General features: G+C 41.1%; 1 protein-coding gene across 1 annotated transcript in view; it reads left to right on the top strand.

Moving 5' to 3' along the window:
• obsl1b (obscurin like cytoskeletal adaptor 1b) overlaps positions 1-17,062 on the top strand; it is a gene marked incomplete at its 5' end in the record, with an annotated part of 32,835 nt that overhangs the window by 4,839 nt on the left and 10,934 nt on the right. The window contains 14 exons of the mRNA XM_079230941.1: positions 97-372; positions 634-816; positions 1,174-1,350; positions 9,148-9,423; positions 11,660-11,935; positions 12,030-12,302; positions 12,905-13,180; positions 13,269-13,544; positions 13,762-14,037; positions 14,121-14,396; positions 14,525-14,794; positions 14,912-15,178; positions 15,316-15,585; positions 16,135-16,401. Coding sequence (XP_079087067.1) covers positions 97-372; positions 634-816; positions 1,174-1,350; positions 9,148-9,423; positions 11,660-11,935; positions 12,030-12,302; positions 12,905-13,180; positions 13,269-13,544; positions 13,762-14,037; positions 14,121-14,396; positions 14,525-14,794; positions 14,912-15,178; positions 15,316-15,585; positions 16,135-16,401 — 3,639 coding nt within the window. The remainder of the gene's footprint in view (positions 1-96; positions 373-633; positions 817-1,173; positions 1,351-9,147; positions 9,424-11,659; positions 11,936-12,029; positions 12,303-12,904; positions 13,181-13,268; positions 13,545-13,761; positions 14,038-14,120; positions 14,397-14,524; positions 14,795-14,911; positions 15,179-15,315; positions 15,586-16,134; positions 16,402-17,062) is intronic.

Raw genomic sequence — 17,062 nt, forward strand, 5'->3', positions numbered from 1 at the left:
TGTGCAAGATTATACTAATATATTGTATCCCTCAGTTCAATAACCTCGATGTAAACTCTCAATTATGTAACATATTTCCATTGTTTAAATTTGCAGCTCCTCTTGTCAAGTTTTCACTAATGTCAGAAATGGATCGAAACAAATTTGTAGAAATTGGGAACCCCATTGTGCTCTACTGTGAGCTGTCAGACCCTGCAGTTCCAGTGCACTGGTACAAAAATGGGGTGGAAATACAAACACTGGAGGGTCTGCATATCCAATCAGAGGGCACCATGAGAAGAATTGTCATCCAATCAGCAGAGTTCTCACACTCTGGAGTGTATTGCTGTGATGCCATTGATGACGTCATCAGGTTCAATGTGGAGGTAGAAGGTGAGTGGAGTGAGTTTCTTGCAATGCTGTTGTCTTTAACTAACCATCTTTACTGTCACTTTCAACACCTTTTCTTCTTTTCTTACCTACAAATGCATTTAGTTTGACTTATCAAAGCATGTTACCTTTATAACTTAACAATCAATTCAAATATCTAAATATCCATAGCCCCATCCGTGAGGTTTTCAGCAATTCCAGATGCTGAGAGGAACAAAACCATCGAAACTGGCTCCCCCATTGCTTTATGCTGTGAGCTCTCAGATCCCTCTGCCCAGGTGCACTGGTACAAGGATGGGTCCAAGCTTCATCCTCAAGCTGGAGTAGATATTCTAACTGATGGCTTGGCAAGAAAACTGATTGTCCATTCAGCAGAATCTTTCCACTCTGGGTTATACTGCTGCAAGACAAAGGGTGACACCATCACGTTCAGTGTGGACATCAAAGGTGATTTGTTTTATCTTAAGCGATGTGCAACATTAACAAGCTCCTCTTCAGCAAAGCAACTAACTCTGATGACACTTTTGTATCTTGTCTGTTGCCTTTCTTCTTAGCACTCATAAGAAGTGCATCTAAAATGTCACCTTTTCTTAGACTGCTTTGCAGCATGTTAGCAATTTAGTTGCCAGTAAATAGAATATGATAATCTTAAAGGCTGGCATGAGGTTGATCCAAGGTTGACACAAGATCTAAACATATCTATAGCTCCACCTGTGAAGTTCTCTGCAATTCCTGACGATATGAGGACCAAGTCGATCGAAGCAGGCTGCCCTATTGTACTCCAGTGTGTGGTGTCGGATCCAGAGGCCGACGTTTGCTGGTACAAGGATGAGGTGCAGCTCGTTGCAAACTCTGGTTTAGAAATCTGCTCAGAGGGCAACACAAAGACATTAGTTGTTCAGTCTGCAGAGCTGTGCCACTCTGGTGTGTACAGATGCAGCACACAGGATGATACCATGGAGTTTCAAGTGGAGATCAAAGGTGACTTTACACTTTTTATCTTGTGCGTTAATATTATAACCCCACCTCCTCTTTATAGACGCCACTAATTATCCCTGCTTGTACTCTCTGTGGTTTGGCGTACTGTTTCATGCACATAACCTTAAAGCATTCTTAATGCCTAAGGTAATTATTAGTTGTAATAATTTGCTTTGCGACTGCTGTGCCCTGAATTAAACATCTCCAAGGCCCTTTTAATTTTCTGCTCAGCAACTACATTTTTGCAAGGTATCCATTTCCACAGTCTTGATTTTATTTAGCTTTCCTGAATTCCCAATGCTAGCTATACCAGTGACGTACTCTACTATCTTTGACGTTGAGAGAACCAAGTCACTTGAAGAAGGAAAACCTTTGGAGCTGGAATGTGAGGTTGCAGACTCCACTGTGCCCGTCTGCTGGTATAAAGATGGTGTGAAGCTCTCCCCGCAGAATGACTGGGATATACAGAGTAATGGCACATTGAGGAGACTCATTATCCCAGCTGCTGAGCTCTTGCACTCAGGGCTATACAGCTGTGAAACCTCTGATGACACTATTCACTTCACTGTGGATATCAAAGGTGATTTATATTTATATGTATTTATTCTTAGAGCAAACCCTAGAGCTTCCTGGTGACTAGATGCTACTAACACTTACAATATGCATATTTGTCTGTGTGTCCGTTTTCAAGTGTTGTTTTGTGTGAAGTTGTAACATTGTCTTAAATTAAGGTCAAATGTATCTCTACTGACAAAATGTTATATCTATGTAATCCCTGAAAACTTTTCTTTTCCACTTGAATTTGGTCGGAGATATAACCGATTGGTTCCCTGTTTCGGAAAGCTGAATCTATAACCCCTTTCTTAATCAGAGTGTAAATATGCACTTTTCAGTCCGCAATCATAATATGAATCATCATCTTTAGCTCCAACGCTGCCATCGTCGCCCTCACCAGAGGTGTTGGAGACGCAGTCACTTGAAGCAACAGGCCCACCTGAGCCAATATATGCAACCTCAGACCCTGCTTTCCAGGTGTCACTGCAGACGGATGAAGAACATGATTCTTATAAAGAGCCTAATTTGGAAATGGGAGGCATCAAGAAGACCCTTGTTATTGAACCAACTCACCCTTCAAACTCTGGAGCATACTATTGCGCAACAGCAGATGATGTTGCCCAATTAATAGTAAACAATCAAGGTGATTCTGCAAATGTGTTTGATTTTAGTTATGACTTACTGTGTAGCTTTTGGTCTGACTTCTTTTTCGTTGTTACAATGCAGAGCTAATGTCTGCCAGTTTTGACAATATATCTTTGAAGTCTCTTTTTCTAACATCTAGAATAATGTACATGTAAATTATCCCCCCAATGATTGTCCGTAGCGCCAACCCCTGCATATCTGCTTGGTCCTGATGTTGAGAAGTCAGAGTCTGCTGAAACGGACTGCCAAATTGTTCAACAATTTGAGATTTCAGATCCCATTGCCAAAGCCTGTTGGTACAAAGATGGAACCCAGATCTACCCAAAAATGGAAGTCGACTGTGAATCACAGGGTAGCAGCCAAACAGTGCCCATCCAGTCAACTGACTTGCCTGGTGATGGGCGGTATGGCTGTGAAACATCTGGTGATGCACAGTTAAATGTGGACATGAAAGGTGGTGTTCCACATTGTACCTGCACAATTAAGAATCAAGCATTCAGTGATATAGGTGAAGATATCACCAAGCTCATTGTTTTCTCTTTGGCTTTGTCCAAACAGCAAAGCAGTTTCACTATGGTCACGAGATAGCTGATGCATCTGCCCAATACACTGTTGATGTCAAAGGTGATTTGATATATTTCAACATCAGTCATCCATCTTAACCCAGCACATAAATGCCACTAACAATAGTGGTGTATTTTACTGTGAGCTCCATCATCTGAGGCATCTGCATCTTTTTTCCATTTGAAGTTGCTTTTTGTCATCCTGGTCCCATGTCATTTCCTGCAGTGTTTGGCTCTTAATCGAAATGTGGGTGTTTAGTAGCTGCGTAGCTGCTCCTCATACTAACATATATGTTATGTTTGTCAATTAATTCTTCATTTTAACAACCATCTTTGCTTGTAACAAGCAGCTTACCACTCTTAAGTCCATCTTATGTCTTATTCATCACCAGATCCTCTCATTCACATTGCTGCCCTGAACCTCTCACCGTTGCAATGACAACAAACTCTTATCAAAGAGAAGAAAATTGATGTACGTTTTAGGAGTTAGTGAACAATCTGGTGGTATAACAGTATTATGAGTCAGTGGAATGGGGGAAATGTAGGAGCTCAATCTCAGACCAAACCTGGTCGATCTTCTTGCTTGTCTTTGCAATGAATTATCCCATAACTCCATGCTAACCCACACTGATGTAAAATGATATTATGAGAAGAAGTATTGAAACCATCAACTACTGAAAACCTTTCTCTGTGTACATCACAATGCTTATAGCTACATCGCCAAGGCTCTCTTCTGACCAGGAAAAGAAGTCCACTGAAGAGGCTTATCCCGTTGAAGTTGGATGCATGTCCTCAGCATGCAATTCTGGCACCTTCTATGGCAACAGAGAAGATACACAAATAGATGAAGAACATTCCAGGCGTATGCCAACATCTCAGTCAACATGTGAATATATGACTGCTGGGATTACAACTAAACCGCCAAAGGAACTCTCTGACAACCAACAAACAACAAATACCCAATCTCCAGTTTATAGTAACTCTGTAAAGCCAACAATAATACAATCTGACACACACCATCACACTAATAAGCCCACAGAATCCCAAGGTGAGGAATTAACGTACTATCTTCAGCATGCAAACGCCACAAATGAAGAGCCTGATAATTGCCTGCAGACAGCTGTGCAGACAGCTGAGTTCTGTACCTTTCTTCAAACTGCAGCTATTGAATCAGAAGAATCTGCTCTCAAGACTCTAATTGTCCAATCAGAAAAGCTAAAAAGCTCACTACAGATTCCAACTGTCCAGTCAGAGCTGGGTGATCCACTACATTCTTTAACTACCCAGTCACGACACCTTGATAACCACTTACAGAGATCCACTGTCAAATCAAACCAGTTATGTAACTCCTTAAAAACTGCATATCTGCAATCACAAGACCCCATTAAATCCTCACACACTGCAACTGTCCAATCAGATGTGTCATTTAAATCCATACATACTGCAACTACCCAATCAGAGGAGCCCTCTAATTCCTCACATACTACAATTGACCAATCAGAAGATCCCTTTAAATGTTCACATACTGCAACTGTCCAATCAGAGGATATCTGTAGCTCCATACAGATGCCAGCTGTCCTGTCAAAGAAGCTTCATGACTGCTTACAAACTGAAATTTTCCATTCAGAGGGGCTCTGCAATGCCTTCAGAACTGCAACTGTCCAATCAGACGCGCCCTCTAAACCTTCACAAACAGAAACTGTCCAATTAGATGAGCCCTCTAAATCCTCACATGCTACAACTGTCCAATCAGAGGATATCTATAGCTCCATGCAGATGCCAGCTGTCCTGTCAAAGAATCTTCTTGATTGCTTACCAACTGAAACTGTCCATTCAGAGGGACCCTGTAACGCCTTTAGGACTGCAGATGCTCAATCAGAGGAGCCCTCTAAAACCTCACAAACGGCAAGTGTCAAATCAGAAGAGCCTTTTAAGTCTTTAAAAACTGCAATTGTCCAAGCAGAGGAGCTATGCAGCTCCATACAGATGCCAGCTCGTCTGTCAGAGGAACGTCTTGATTGCTTACAAACTACAATTGTCCATTCAGAGGGGTTGTGTAACTCCTCAAGGTCTGCATCTGACCAATCAGTTGAGTTTAACAGAAACCGACAGCCATCAACTGCCCATTCAGAGAAGCACGGAGACTTATGCAACACTGTACACCCTCAATCATTGGACTCTGAAGACGCAGGAATGGTCCAACCAAGAAAGCATTACAACCTGCGAGAGTCTGCACATGCTAGACATGATGACATCTGTCACACAGGACATACAGTACCTCACCTTGCAGAAGTGCTGTATCTGTCCCAGGAGGCCAACCCAGCCCCTGCAGAGTGTCATCACACCATGAAGGCATCAGAAGACCAAGTAGGCAGCACAGTTAGCTCTGGGCAAAGATCACCTACCCAATGGGCAGAGCCTCACTATATCAAGCAGGCTTCTACTGTCCAATCAGAAGATATCTATCTATCAAGGACATGTGACAGTCACTGGAGTGACAGTGTCACTGCAAATAAGGTGGCGGTTGAAGGTGATTTAAACAGTTAGCATTATTAGGCCAAAATTTGGACGGGCACAATGTTGAAATTGTATAAAATGAAGAGATTGCTTATTGCAATCCTTGACATTTTGACAATTTCTACATATACTTTATTTTGTTCATACTAAACCTACTTAGTCAATGTAAAAGTTTGAGCTTGGGTGGTCTATGAGGAATATTAAAGTTAGGGAAAAGCAAAGGAGTATATATATTATCTTCAAATTCTAACTTGAATGCTTAGTTATCTCAAGTCTAACCAAAGATACCTCTTGTTAGATTACTAATAACATGAAGACGGATCTTTTATTATTACTTATTTTAACTCTTGCGATTTATTGGCATGACTAATCTTGATTTGAGATTTTGCTCTTCTGTTTGTAAGATAATTGTTGTTGTAGTCAGTAATAGTGACACAATGTTCTCTCGATATTACCTCAAACATCCCCAGCTCCACCTGTGAGAATTACAACACTTTGTGAGGCTGAGAGGAACAAGTCTGTTGAAGTTGATGAACCAATAATGCTGAGATGTGAGATATCAGATCCTAACGCTCAAGTTAATTGGTACAAGGATGGAATAAATCTACTGGAAGCAGCTGGCCAAGACATGCTGGCAGAGGGTTCCATAAGAACACTGGCTTTCCAGTCAGCGATGCTGTCTCATGCAGGGATTTACAGCTGCAAGACAACAGATGATGCAATGCAGTTTCATGTGGATGTTAAAGGTGACAAAATCTCTTATCTGTTCTGCAAATACATTTTAGTCAGAGACAAGTGCATCCCAACAGTATTGCTATGCTTATAAAAAAAAAAGTATTACTACAAGAAACAGACCACCAGCTACAATTAAGACACAGCCATAGAGTTTAAAACATAAAATGATAAAACAAACAAAAATGTGCTCCCTTAAGCAGTATTTGGATGAAATGTAAATTTAGCATATCTGTACAGACTAAGGGTCTAAACAGGCAGAGTGTGTTTTTTCTGGTGGAAAAACCAGGGCACATCGCACTGCCTTTTTGTTGCCCAACCACTGTTTCTTGCAGTTTGCTGCGTCTTTTTTGTTATTTTTGCTAGGCAACAAACTATTTTCAACTTTTCAGCGTCAGGCAACAAGCTGCACACACTGTCAATGTCATACTGGGCAGAGGCAGCCAATCAAACCAAGCAAGACGAAGGGTTTACTACTTTACCACTTCATTCCTCTTTTGATGCCGATAGATGTGGTCGGACTTGCTAGCTAGTCAGCAGTTGGGCTGTGCGAGATCTACAATGTATGTGAGAGTGCAGGGGCACCTACATCAATGTACATGTGTTTTTAAGAGATCTCAACTACGTGCTGCTTTTATGTGCAGTTAAAACATAGCTTTAAGTGTCCATATAGCTTGTAAAAGACGGCAGAATCTTGGCTCTCTTGCTCCCTTCTCTCTTTCTCTAAATCAAAATTCCCCCTACACACAGAAAGTCCCTCATTAAAACATACCTAGTTCTGTAATTCTGAACCATGGTAAGACCTTACCTGAGACAGTGTGGCTCCATCTGTTTCTCTTTTTTTATGTTTGAGAGCGGCTGGTAAGCTAGCTCGCAAGGTGGTTCATTTTGTAAAGAGATGAGCTCACACTCGCCATGTTAACCGCTTACCTACACTTTTACATTTAGCAGAAAGCTCCACGTGTCTTTTTTTTGGGAAGGTGTTTAAGTCCTATACAAATGTTGGTTTTTAGTTTGAACTTCAAAACATGCCCTGAAGATATAGTACCACTCTATTTAAGGCTCAATTTCCTAAAATCTCAACAAGAATAAGCAGTAGAGCTATTATATATTCCAAACTTCTTGGAAGTTTTCAGTCACGTAAAAACAAATTTAGAACAAGTTAAATTGGTTATTATAATTTTTCAGTAAATAATTAATCAAAATTGTTAGCTGAGATAAAAGATTTGCATGCATTTATATTGGTTGAATGTGCTGCTAAAGCCTTTAGTTTCAGGATTGTGCTTTGCTTCTTTTGGTTAATAACAGTATCTGTCGTATTGACCAATTCTATTTTACATTCAATCCTGTAGCTCCACTTCTGAAGTTTTCAGCTTTATCTGAGGGTGGCCAGAAAAAGACGGTCATGGCAGGCTTTCCCATTGTTCTACAATGTGAGCTGTCCGATCCCACGGGACAGGTCAGTTGGTACAAGGATGGAACAACGCTCCTCCCTCAAAACGGACTGGATTTCCAGTCAGAAGGAAATTTGAGGAGTATAGTTGTCCAATCAGCAGAGCGGACTCACAGTGGCGTATATCGTTGCGAGTCAAAGGATGATGACATCCAGTTTGCTGTGGAAGTAAAAGGTGATGCTCAGAAACTCTGTAGCGCTTTCACTGTCTTGCACGGCCAACTAACTTTAACAGCAGGTTATTACGTCTATTAAGTCTAATCGCCAAACAGACATTTATCTGCTTTCTTAATTTGGTCAAATATTTTTCTAAAAAAAGTAAAGCAAAAAGGTTTCCTCTGAAACAGTTACATTTGTTGTTATTTTTGTTATTGCATGATTAGTTATTTCAGTCTAACGCAAAGCAATTCCCCTTCATACCTAAGCATAATGCCCGTTGTTAACAAAGTAAAATCGGATAATAAAGTACATAATCTCTCAAAATAGCTTATTAAAAATGTGCAGCTTCACAGTGCAGCTTCTTATTATGCATGTCCAATACCAAAAAGTTAATGCTTTGGGTCTTGCTCTTTTTCAGTAAAAGACACTAACTGAATATTTTATCATAAACCAACACTTTGTCACTTTCTTGTTTGTATCTTACCTGTGGTTTTATTGTCTGTGCTTTTTGTCGCTCTGGATAACTCTGAAATTTCAGAACTTGATCCGTGCTCTTTTATCCCTTTGTATACATTTTTGTTTTACTTATTGTCCTGTTTGTTGTATGTTGTGTCGTTTTGTCTTGACATTCTTTGTCATTAAATACAAAGTAGGTTAGTTAGTTATTAAGATACTCTTTTTGCAATATCTGAAACATATAGCACTGCCTGTGAAGTTCTCAGAGCTTCAAGAGACTGACAAGCGCAAGTCCGTCCAAGAAGGTTCTCCAATTGTCCTCATCTGTGAACTCTCTCACGATCCTTCTGCTTATGTCGACTGGTACAAGGATGGGTTGAAACTCCTACCACAAAACAATATGGAAATACAGTCAGATGGTCTTACAAGGACACTACTCATCCACTCAGCTGAACACATAGATGGTGGCACCTATGAATGTTCAACAGCTGATGACACCATCACATTTAAAGTGGACGTAGAAGGTGATTTATTTCCATCCCTACCATCTTCTTATCATACATACTAGATCCGTCTTACTCTAGGTGTGAGTGGTGAACAAAATGTGCTTTGTGTTGAATGTTCATGAGAACATGGTATGACTAGCTGGACAGTGTGTTTTGTCTGTTACTGTTGTGAATTCATCTCTTGTCCAAACCCCTTGTTATTCCCTTCTCTTAGGCCGATCGCCACAGATCATGCCAATCCCACTGTCTGAAAAATACAGGATGATTGCAATGGGTTGTCCAATTATCCTCCAATGTGAGGTCTCAGATCCTGTCGCCCAGGTTTCCTGGTTTAAAGATGAGGTGGAGCTTTTTTGCAAAACTGGCCTCGATATGAAAAGAGATGGCAGCCTGCGACAGCTAACGATCCATTCCGCTAAGGTCTCCGACTCTGGCCTCTACAGTTGTAGCCTCGCGGATGATGTCGTGACATTCCATGTGGACGTCGAAGGTGATTTTCTTGTTTTCAGTTGTAATTAGCTTCCAGGTGTTATATGAACATTTGAGCATTTCCTTTGTTACCCTACACTGAAAAGTTATTTTCCACAATTTCAGCTAGATTTATTTAGTTTCTGAAAAGCACAGAGCTGCATATTGTATATACTATGCTAAAATAACCAACAAGGTTGATGATTAGCACCACTTGTTAAATGATGTTCTGACAGATTAACAATAGATCTGCACATCTTATAACACCCTCTAGCCTCACCTGTGAGGTTTTCAGAACTTCCAGAGCTCGCCAGAAACAAATTTGTTGAAGCCGGCTGCCCAATAAAACTGCAGTGTGAAGTCTCAGAGCCAACTGCCCAGGTCTATTGGCACAAGGATGGAGAACAGCTGCTTCCAAAGAGTGAATATGAAATCCAAATCCAAGCAAAAGAAAAGCTGAGAGCATTGGTTATTACATCAGCAGAAGTCCGACACTCTGGTGTGTACCGCTGTGAGGCCGCAGATGACCTTATAGAATTTAAGGTGGATGTTGCAGGTGATCCAATATTTTTTAGCTTTGTCAGAATCACTAACTTATTTAAGGTAATGCTTGGCTACTAGTTGTTGTACCGTATATTTTAAGATACGGCGGATTGATTGAAGTACAGTATGTACTTTCAGTATTGCTACTTATTTGAGCTTTGTAGATCAATGTCGTTCTTGTCCTAACAAGCAAATGTTAAAGGCCCTTTAAGACTGGACTTTTGTTTTTGAGCATGGTGGTAAAGCTGCATCTTAAAACTACAAAAAACGAATATGATATTGACAATGGATTGAATCCCTATGTGTAATGGGAAAGGGGTTACTCTAAGTAAGTTTCCACCTTACTCTGCAATTTCCCTAAGTTTCATGGAGCCTTGCAGTGTTTTTGAACACATTGTTTGGGTTTTACAACAAGCAGCTTTACCGTTTGGTTCAGACTTGCTGCTCTCATCAACCCAGTTTCCAGATGCAGCAAACTACAATTTTCAACATAAAAGCTCTGATAAATAGACTGTATGGCTTACAGCAAATAGCGCAAAGTGCATGCTATTGCTATTGCTATTAGCTGGTGAAACTATTGGAGCATTTAGCAGCTAAAAAGCCAGAAATTTCCCTCAGGAGTTGATGGAGACCAAAACAGAGCTAAAGATTGAAGTGCCACAAACACAACTCCAAATGAATGTTAACTTTACTCTGATTGTTAAATAAGGTAGCTGTTTGCTCACATGTTTACCACAAATTCTTAAGGTGATATTTTGTGAACTGCAGATTTACCTGCTCAGTCCAGTGGTAATGGTTGTGACCCCCATTCCTCATTTTGCTGGCACACTGTTTGCATTTAAGTCCATGACTCGAGCACTGTTTGCTACTATAAAACGCATCTGTTCAATGTTGAGTAAAACGATCAGTCTTACAGCCTTTAAATCCAAGTGTTACATGGCACAGCAAATCTGATAACTGTTCAATGAATTGGAATTCCTATAGCACCAGTTTGATTCTCAGCTATTACAGAGGCTGAGGGGAGCAAATCTGTTGACGCAGGCAGCCTGATCAATCTGCAGTGTGAGATCGCAGCCCACACAGGCCACACCTCCAGGCGTGAGGACGGAATAGAACTCTCGCAAAAATTGGGAACAAACGTCGATTCAGAGGTCAATAAGAGGACACTGGCTATGAAGTCGGCCACGTCTTCAAGCTCTGGAGTGTACAGTTGTAAAACCAATGATGGCTCAGATTTCAACGATTTCTGTGTGGAGGTGAAAGGTGATATGCTAAGCTTTTACTTGGCAAGATGTTGTCATTGTGGAGTCTTACACCTTCATCATGATCTCTAATATCTAAGAAGGAAGCAAAATCTGATCATCATATTCATCATAGCAGATTTCCTTCAAAGTTGTCCTAATCTTGTCGCTTCTCATCTACGTGCTTCACATTTCATAGCATGTATTTGGATGAGTCAACTCGTTTTTCCAACACCTGTGGTAACTGCATTAAGTCAGTGCACTGCTTAAATTAATGTTTTCACTTTGCTTCAGAAGTGCATTAACATTGTTCATTATGATGTCTTTAAAGAGTTGTGTTTTAGATAGCAAGGCTTGAAATCAGCATGTCTAAGCTGTCAAAACCTGACCTTCCAATTGTTGCATGGATGATCATAAATGATGAATAGTACATTGGAGCAAGAACTTACTTCTTTTGTGTACTGTCTTCTGCAGTGCCACCGGTAACGTTTGCTGATATCGCAGAGGAGGACCTTTTCAAGAGTGTTGTGGAACAAGAACAGTTTGTTCTGTCATGTGAAGTATCAAGGGCTGATGCCGTTGTCCAGTGGTACAAAGATGGCATTGAAATGCAACCATGCAACAATATCACAATGCAAGCAGAGGGCACCAAGAGGAATCTGACAGTAAATTTAGCTCAACTGTCTGACACGGCTACATACACATGCCGTGCAGGTGACAATATTCTCATGTACAAGGTTAATATACGAGGTAATAAGATAGTTATACAAATTCTGACAACATGTGACAAAAAAGAGTGGATGTACGTCTCAATTTCTCAATTTCATGTATTCTTCTTCCAAAGAACCTCCGGTGTTGATAATCTACCCTAAGGAGGATGTCCACCTTGACCGTCATGTCCCTGAGGAAATTATTCTGAGCTGCGAATTGTCTCGTCCAAATGGTGTCGTCAGCTGGTACAAAGATGGTCAAAAGCTGCAAGAGAGTGAGAACATCAAGCTCAAGATTGAAGGCCCTTATCGACGACTGAAGATTATTTCTAGTGGAGTGGAAGATTCTGGAGAATACGTCTGTGATACAGCCGACGCTTCAATATTCTTTCACCTTGGTATTACAGGTAATATCCCTGATACTACAAACAGTATATTGTACATACATATACATGTGTAGGTATTGCAGCAAAACAGCAATGACAAAAAGCACAATGAGTAGATTGTGGTATATACGGCATCAGTGTGCTTCAAGCAAACAAGTTTGTGCAGTGACATCTGAACATGGTTACAGACAAAAATGTATCTGGTCTGAATCGTCACATTGACGGTTGATTAAAACTTGTGTAAATGGAACACGCAACTGCTGACAGACTCTCCTCAAGGGCATTTTTGTTTCAGATGTAGACACAACAACTAACAGACATGCTTGTTATCAATTTTGGAAAGTAAACTTTCAGCTGCGGACCCACCAATTCTAATTTTCGAAAGGTAGGGAGAAGGTTTCAGACGCAATTCAATGATCTGACAACAAGCACTTAGTTTGAAACATAAACACCTGTAATATTGCCAAAATTAGGGATTATCTCATTCATCCATGATCCAAGATGTCAAGCATGCAAAGTCCGCCATGCAGGCGATACATGCATCAACTTGACAACTGGGAAACAATGGTATTATATTGTAGTATACATTTAACTAATGAATGGTGACTAAACTGGCTTTCCAGAACCTCCAGTGCAGATTGTGTCCCCAAGTCAGTCCCAAATGGAGCTGTGCCAGCAGAGCTCCGAGAGGATGGTGCTGAGCTGTGAGATCTCACGGCCCAATGCAGTGGTGCGCTGGTATCGAGACGGACTCGAAGTGGAGGAGAATAACAACCTTATCCTCGAGGTGGATGGTGTTTACAGAAGACTTATTATACCAGAAACTACTGTCAAAGATTCTGCCGAATATGTCTGTGATACTGCAGATGACTCCATGACATTCTTTGTAAACATAGCAGGTAAAGGAAACTAAGGAATGAAATAAGTAGATATTCTTGCTCTGTTTGTGTCAATCCATTTCTAACACAACATGTTTTAAATGCACAGAGCCTCCTGTTCGTTTTGTACGTCCAAGGAAGATGGTGGGTAAAGTAGACAAAGTGGCCGGGGAGACTCTTGTTCTAGACTGTGAGGTGTCAAGATCAAATGCAGAAGTCACCTGGAAGAAGAACGGGGAAGAAGTAGAAGACACCAGAAAGATCACCATCCTTGAGGATGGCGTCATGCGTCAATTAACTGTTCACTCACTAACAATGGAAGATGCTGGCCAATATGTCTGCGATGCAAAGGACGATGTGATGGATTTCCATGTAAAAGTGCAAGGTAGGTTATTTTACTTCAAATATATAACTTCCGAAAGATGACAAGTTCTGTATATGGTGCACTCAAGATACAGATTGAAAACCAGATCATTGACTTCATCCAAATATTTTGAGAATAACTCCTAGGCACAAGTTTAAAAACATTTATTTAAAAAAAAAATGCAAACAAATGATTTTTTTGATGCAATAAAAATATGTTCCTTCTTGTTCATTTTCAGAGTTGCCTGTGAAGATTCTTGGAAAAACCGACACCAAAACAGAAAAGCAGTTCTTAGTATCGGATGACATTATTCTAGTGTGTGAACTGTCAAGATCCAATGCCTCGGTCAGTTGGTACAAAGATAATCAGCTCATCGATGACACAGAGCGATACTGTAGCGAAGAGCAAGGCGTTTTCAGATCACTGGTTGTCCTAAATGCTGGGCTAGAAGATTCGGGAGAGTACACCTGTGATGCAGTGGATGATAAGATGGTCTTCTACATCACTGTCAAAGGTAGTCATATTATTAGGCTATGTAAATGTTATCCATCCTTCCTTTATTCAGAAGGATAATAATGCAGTGTGGTTTATGTTCAGAGCCTCAAGTACAGATCATTGGAAACTCAGGCCACCCGGAGCATCACATCCTGGTTGCAGGAGATGAACTTATTTTGGAGTGCGAGGTGTCCCGGCCGAACGCCACCGTTCAGTGGTTATGGAATGGCGAGATCTTGAAAGCAGACACTCGCATAAAAATTTACAGCTATGACGTTGTGAGGAAGCTTGTTCTCTCTGGACTTCGTCCCTCAGACTCTGGAAAATACATTTGTGATGCCATCGATGACAAATTGACAACAATTGTTGAAGTCCAAGGTAAGATTTAAAATGACTTTGAAACATGTTTTAGAGATTGCATTTCTTTAGTTTCTGTTTGATTCACATATTATTCCATATTTGAACACAGAATTAACAAGTAACTTCTTTGTAAACCTCTCTCTCAGAGACCCCGCTTAAGTTTGAAAATAAAAACACAAATAATGCTCTCTCAGCCTATGAAAATGAGAGTGTTACAATGTGTGCCATTGTGAGCCGAGAAAGAGCCAACATTCGTTGGCTGAAAGATGGCCAACTATTGACCGGGGACAACATTCACATCTCCAGTGAGGGTAATACCCACAAGCTCACCATTAATCCCCTGCAGCTGTCAGATTCTGGAGATTATGTCTGTGACGTAAAGACAGATGAGATGTATTTCAGTCTTTTAGTCAAAGGTAAGAATGTGGCACTCTTAAACAAAATGTGACAGCAATTTCCAAGTAAACATTTACTTGATTGCAATTGTCAGAGCTAGCATCTCTGAAATTATATTTCTTCATTCTACTCATCAGAAATGAAGGTGAAATTTACCAGAACACTTGAGAGCATTGCGTCTCTGAAGGGCAGTAACCTTATATTACGATGCGAGATCAACAAGCCCAAAGGAGATGTCCAGTGGCTAAAAGATGGGCAAGAGATCACTCCAAGCCGTCGGCACACAATAAGGGCACAAGGTCGAGAGCGAAGCTTTACCATCCACCAAATAGTGGAAGAAGATGCTGGAGAATATGCCTGTGAAACCACAGATGACAGGACTTCAGCTACTGTCACTGTAGAAAGTAAGCCCATTCATATCACACATTAAGGCAGCTCAGATATAAGTGTATTATCAATGAAAGTAGTTTAAACTAGTCCACATGCCATCTCAATGTTTTGATCACAATGAGTTTAATTCAGATGAATGCTTTGCCTTCAGCTCCCCGTGTTGTTGAGTTCATAGCGGAGCTTCGTAACATCACGGTCTGTGAAGGAGAGGATGCAGTGTTTAAGTGCGTGGTTTCACCAGAGGACACCCGGTTGGTGTGGCGCTTAAATGGCAAGCAAGTACCTCTGACTAAGCGCACTGTTATTTCAAGTAACGGGCTCTGCCACATGCTCTGCATCCACAACTGCACGGTTTCAGATGGCGGCAGAGTGACAGCTGATGCAGAGGGTTCGGTATCAGAGGCAGAACTCCAGATTCAAGGTGAGTTGTTGTCCGATCCAGTCACCATATAACACACTATACATACACATGAACACACATGAATTGGTCTTTATGATTCACAGAAGTCACAACATTTATTAACGATTTGAGGTTCAATAACCTCATATCTCTCTGGTACTTATGACCATATTTTTAACAATGAACAATTGTCAGCAGCACTTGAGTACTGCAAGATACTTTGAATGGCTGTGACTGTGTACGATGAGTAACCACTTGCGACACATCATGACCCTTTGAGACAAGTTTAAACTTTTGAAGAGGTGACTTTGAAGGATAGCTTTTAGCAGCTTCTCCGGTTATAATTCCTCTGGTAACTTGCACGGCAGGGGGCAAGTCTCCTTCAAGCTCTGTGCTTGCACAAAGTGCTGAAACTTGCAATATTACTTTGCTGATTTTCTTTCGTCTATATTGTACTTTGCTTTGTCCGAGTATTGTTTTGGTAGAATTAACAAGCTATTCATACATAAAGTGTTATAATATAAAAGTACCAAAATCGCTGACTTGGTGATTCTCTAAATACATTTTCAGAACAACAGGTGTTGTTCACCAAGAAAATGACACCAGTCGTAGCCCAAGAGTACGGTGAGGCAACTCTCGAGGTGGAGGTGGGTCTGGATTCGGGAGAGGTCCAGTGGATGAGGCAAGGGGTGCTGATCCACCCTGGGCCCAAGAACACCTTGAAACACAACCGACGCAACCACAGTCTCACCATCCACAAACTGGCCATATCTGACCGGGGCACCTACAGCTGTGAAACCCTCCATGACCGCACGCAAGCCCAGCTCACCGTGGAGCGTGAGTGTGCATGTGTTGTCACTATGCCCCGTTGTTGTTTGTTTACCGCCGTTGCCGACAACACCACCTCCTGCACTACTTCTTGTGAAGGCAAAGTCAACTGAGTAAGAGTAATTTGAGTGACCAGTGGGGACCATGGTGGCACTTTTACCGGAGCATGATGGCAACCAACAGGTGATAGGTTTACAGCCTTACAGCCCAGGCTGACTTTCAGACCAGGGTATGTGTATTGACAGGATCGATCAAGCCCCTACGCCTAAGGGAAATCAGACTATAGTTTTAAGGGTAGTGCTTGATAAATAACATGTTAAGATGCCACTTTGCCAACAACTATAATTATGTTTTGCAAACAAAGTAAATGTTTCCTATGAACAAGCGCCACTTAACTTTCTTCAAAGTAGCAAGCCTTACACACCATAAATCTGGCATCTTGTAGTGATTAAGACGTACTCATGCTTGTTGTTCTTTGTGCATGCGTCTTAAATTTCTTTGCCCTATGAACCACAGGCCAGTAGGTGAATTAAAGGCTGTTCTTTCAACACTAGTGTGGGTGGTAAGGGGAAAGTCAGGACTTCAGGCTGCTGTTGGCACCTCCTATGAATTTGGATCTCCTCTCATTGCATCTAAATTTACACCCTGGCCTTCGAAACTAAGGTTGCTG

Source organism: Taurulus bubalis, assembly GCF_910589615.1.
Source record: "Taurulus bubalis genome assembly, chromosome: 15".
Lineage (NCBI taxonomy): Eukaryota > Metazoa > Chordata > Actinopteri > Perciformes > Cottidae > Taurulus > Taurulus bubalis.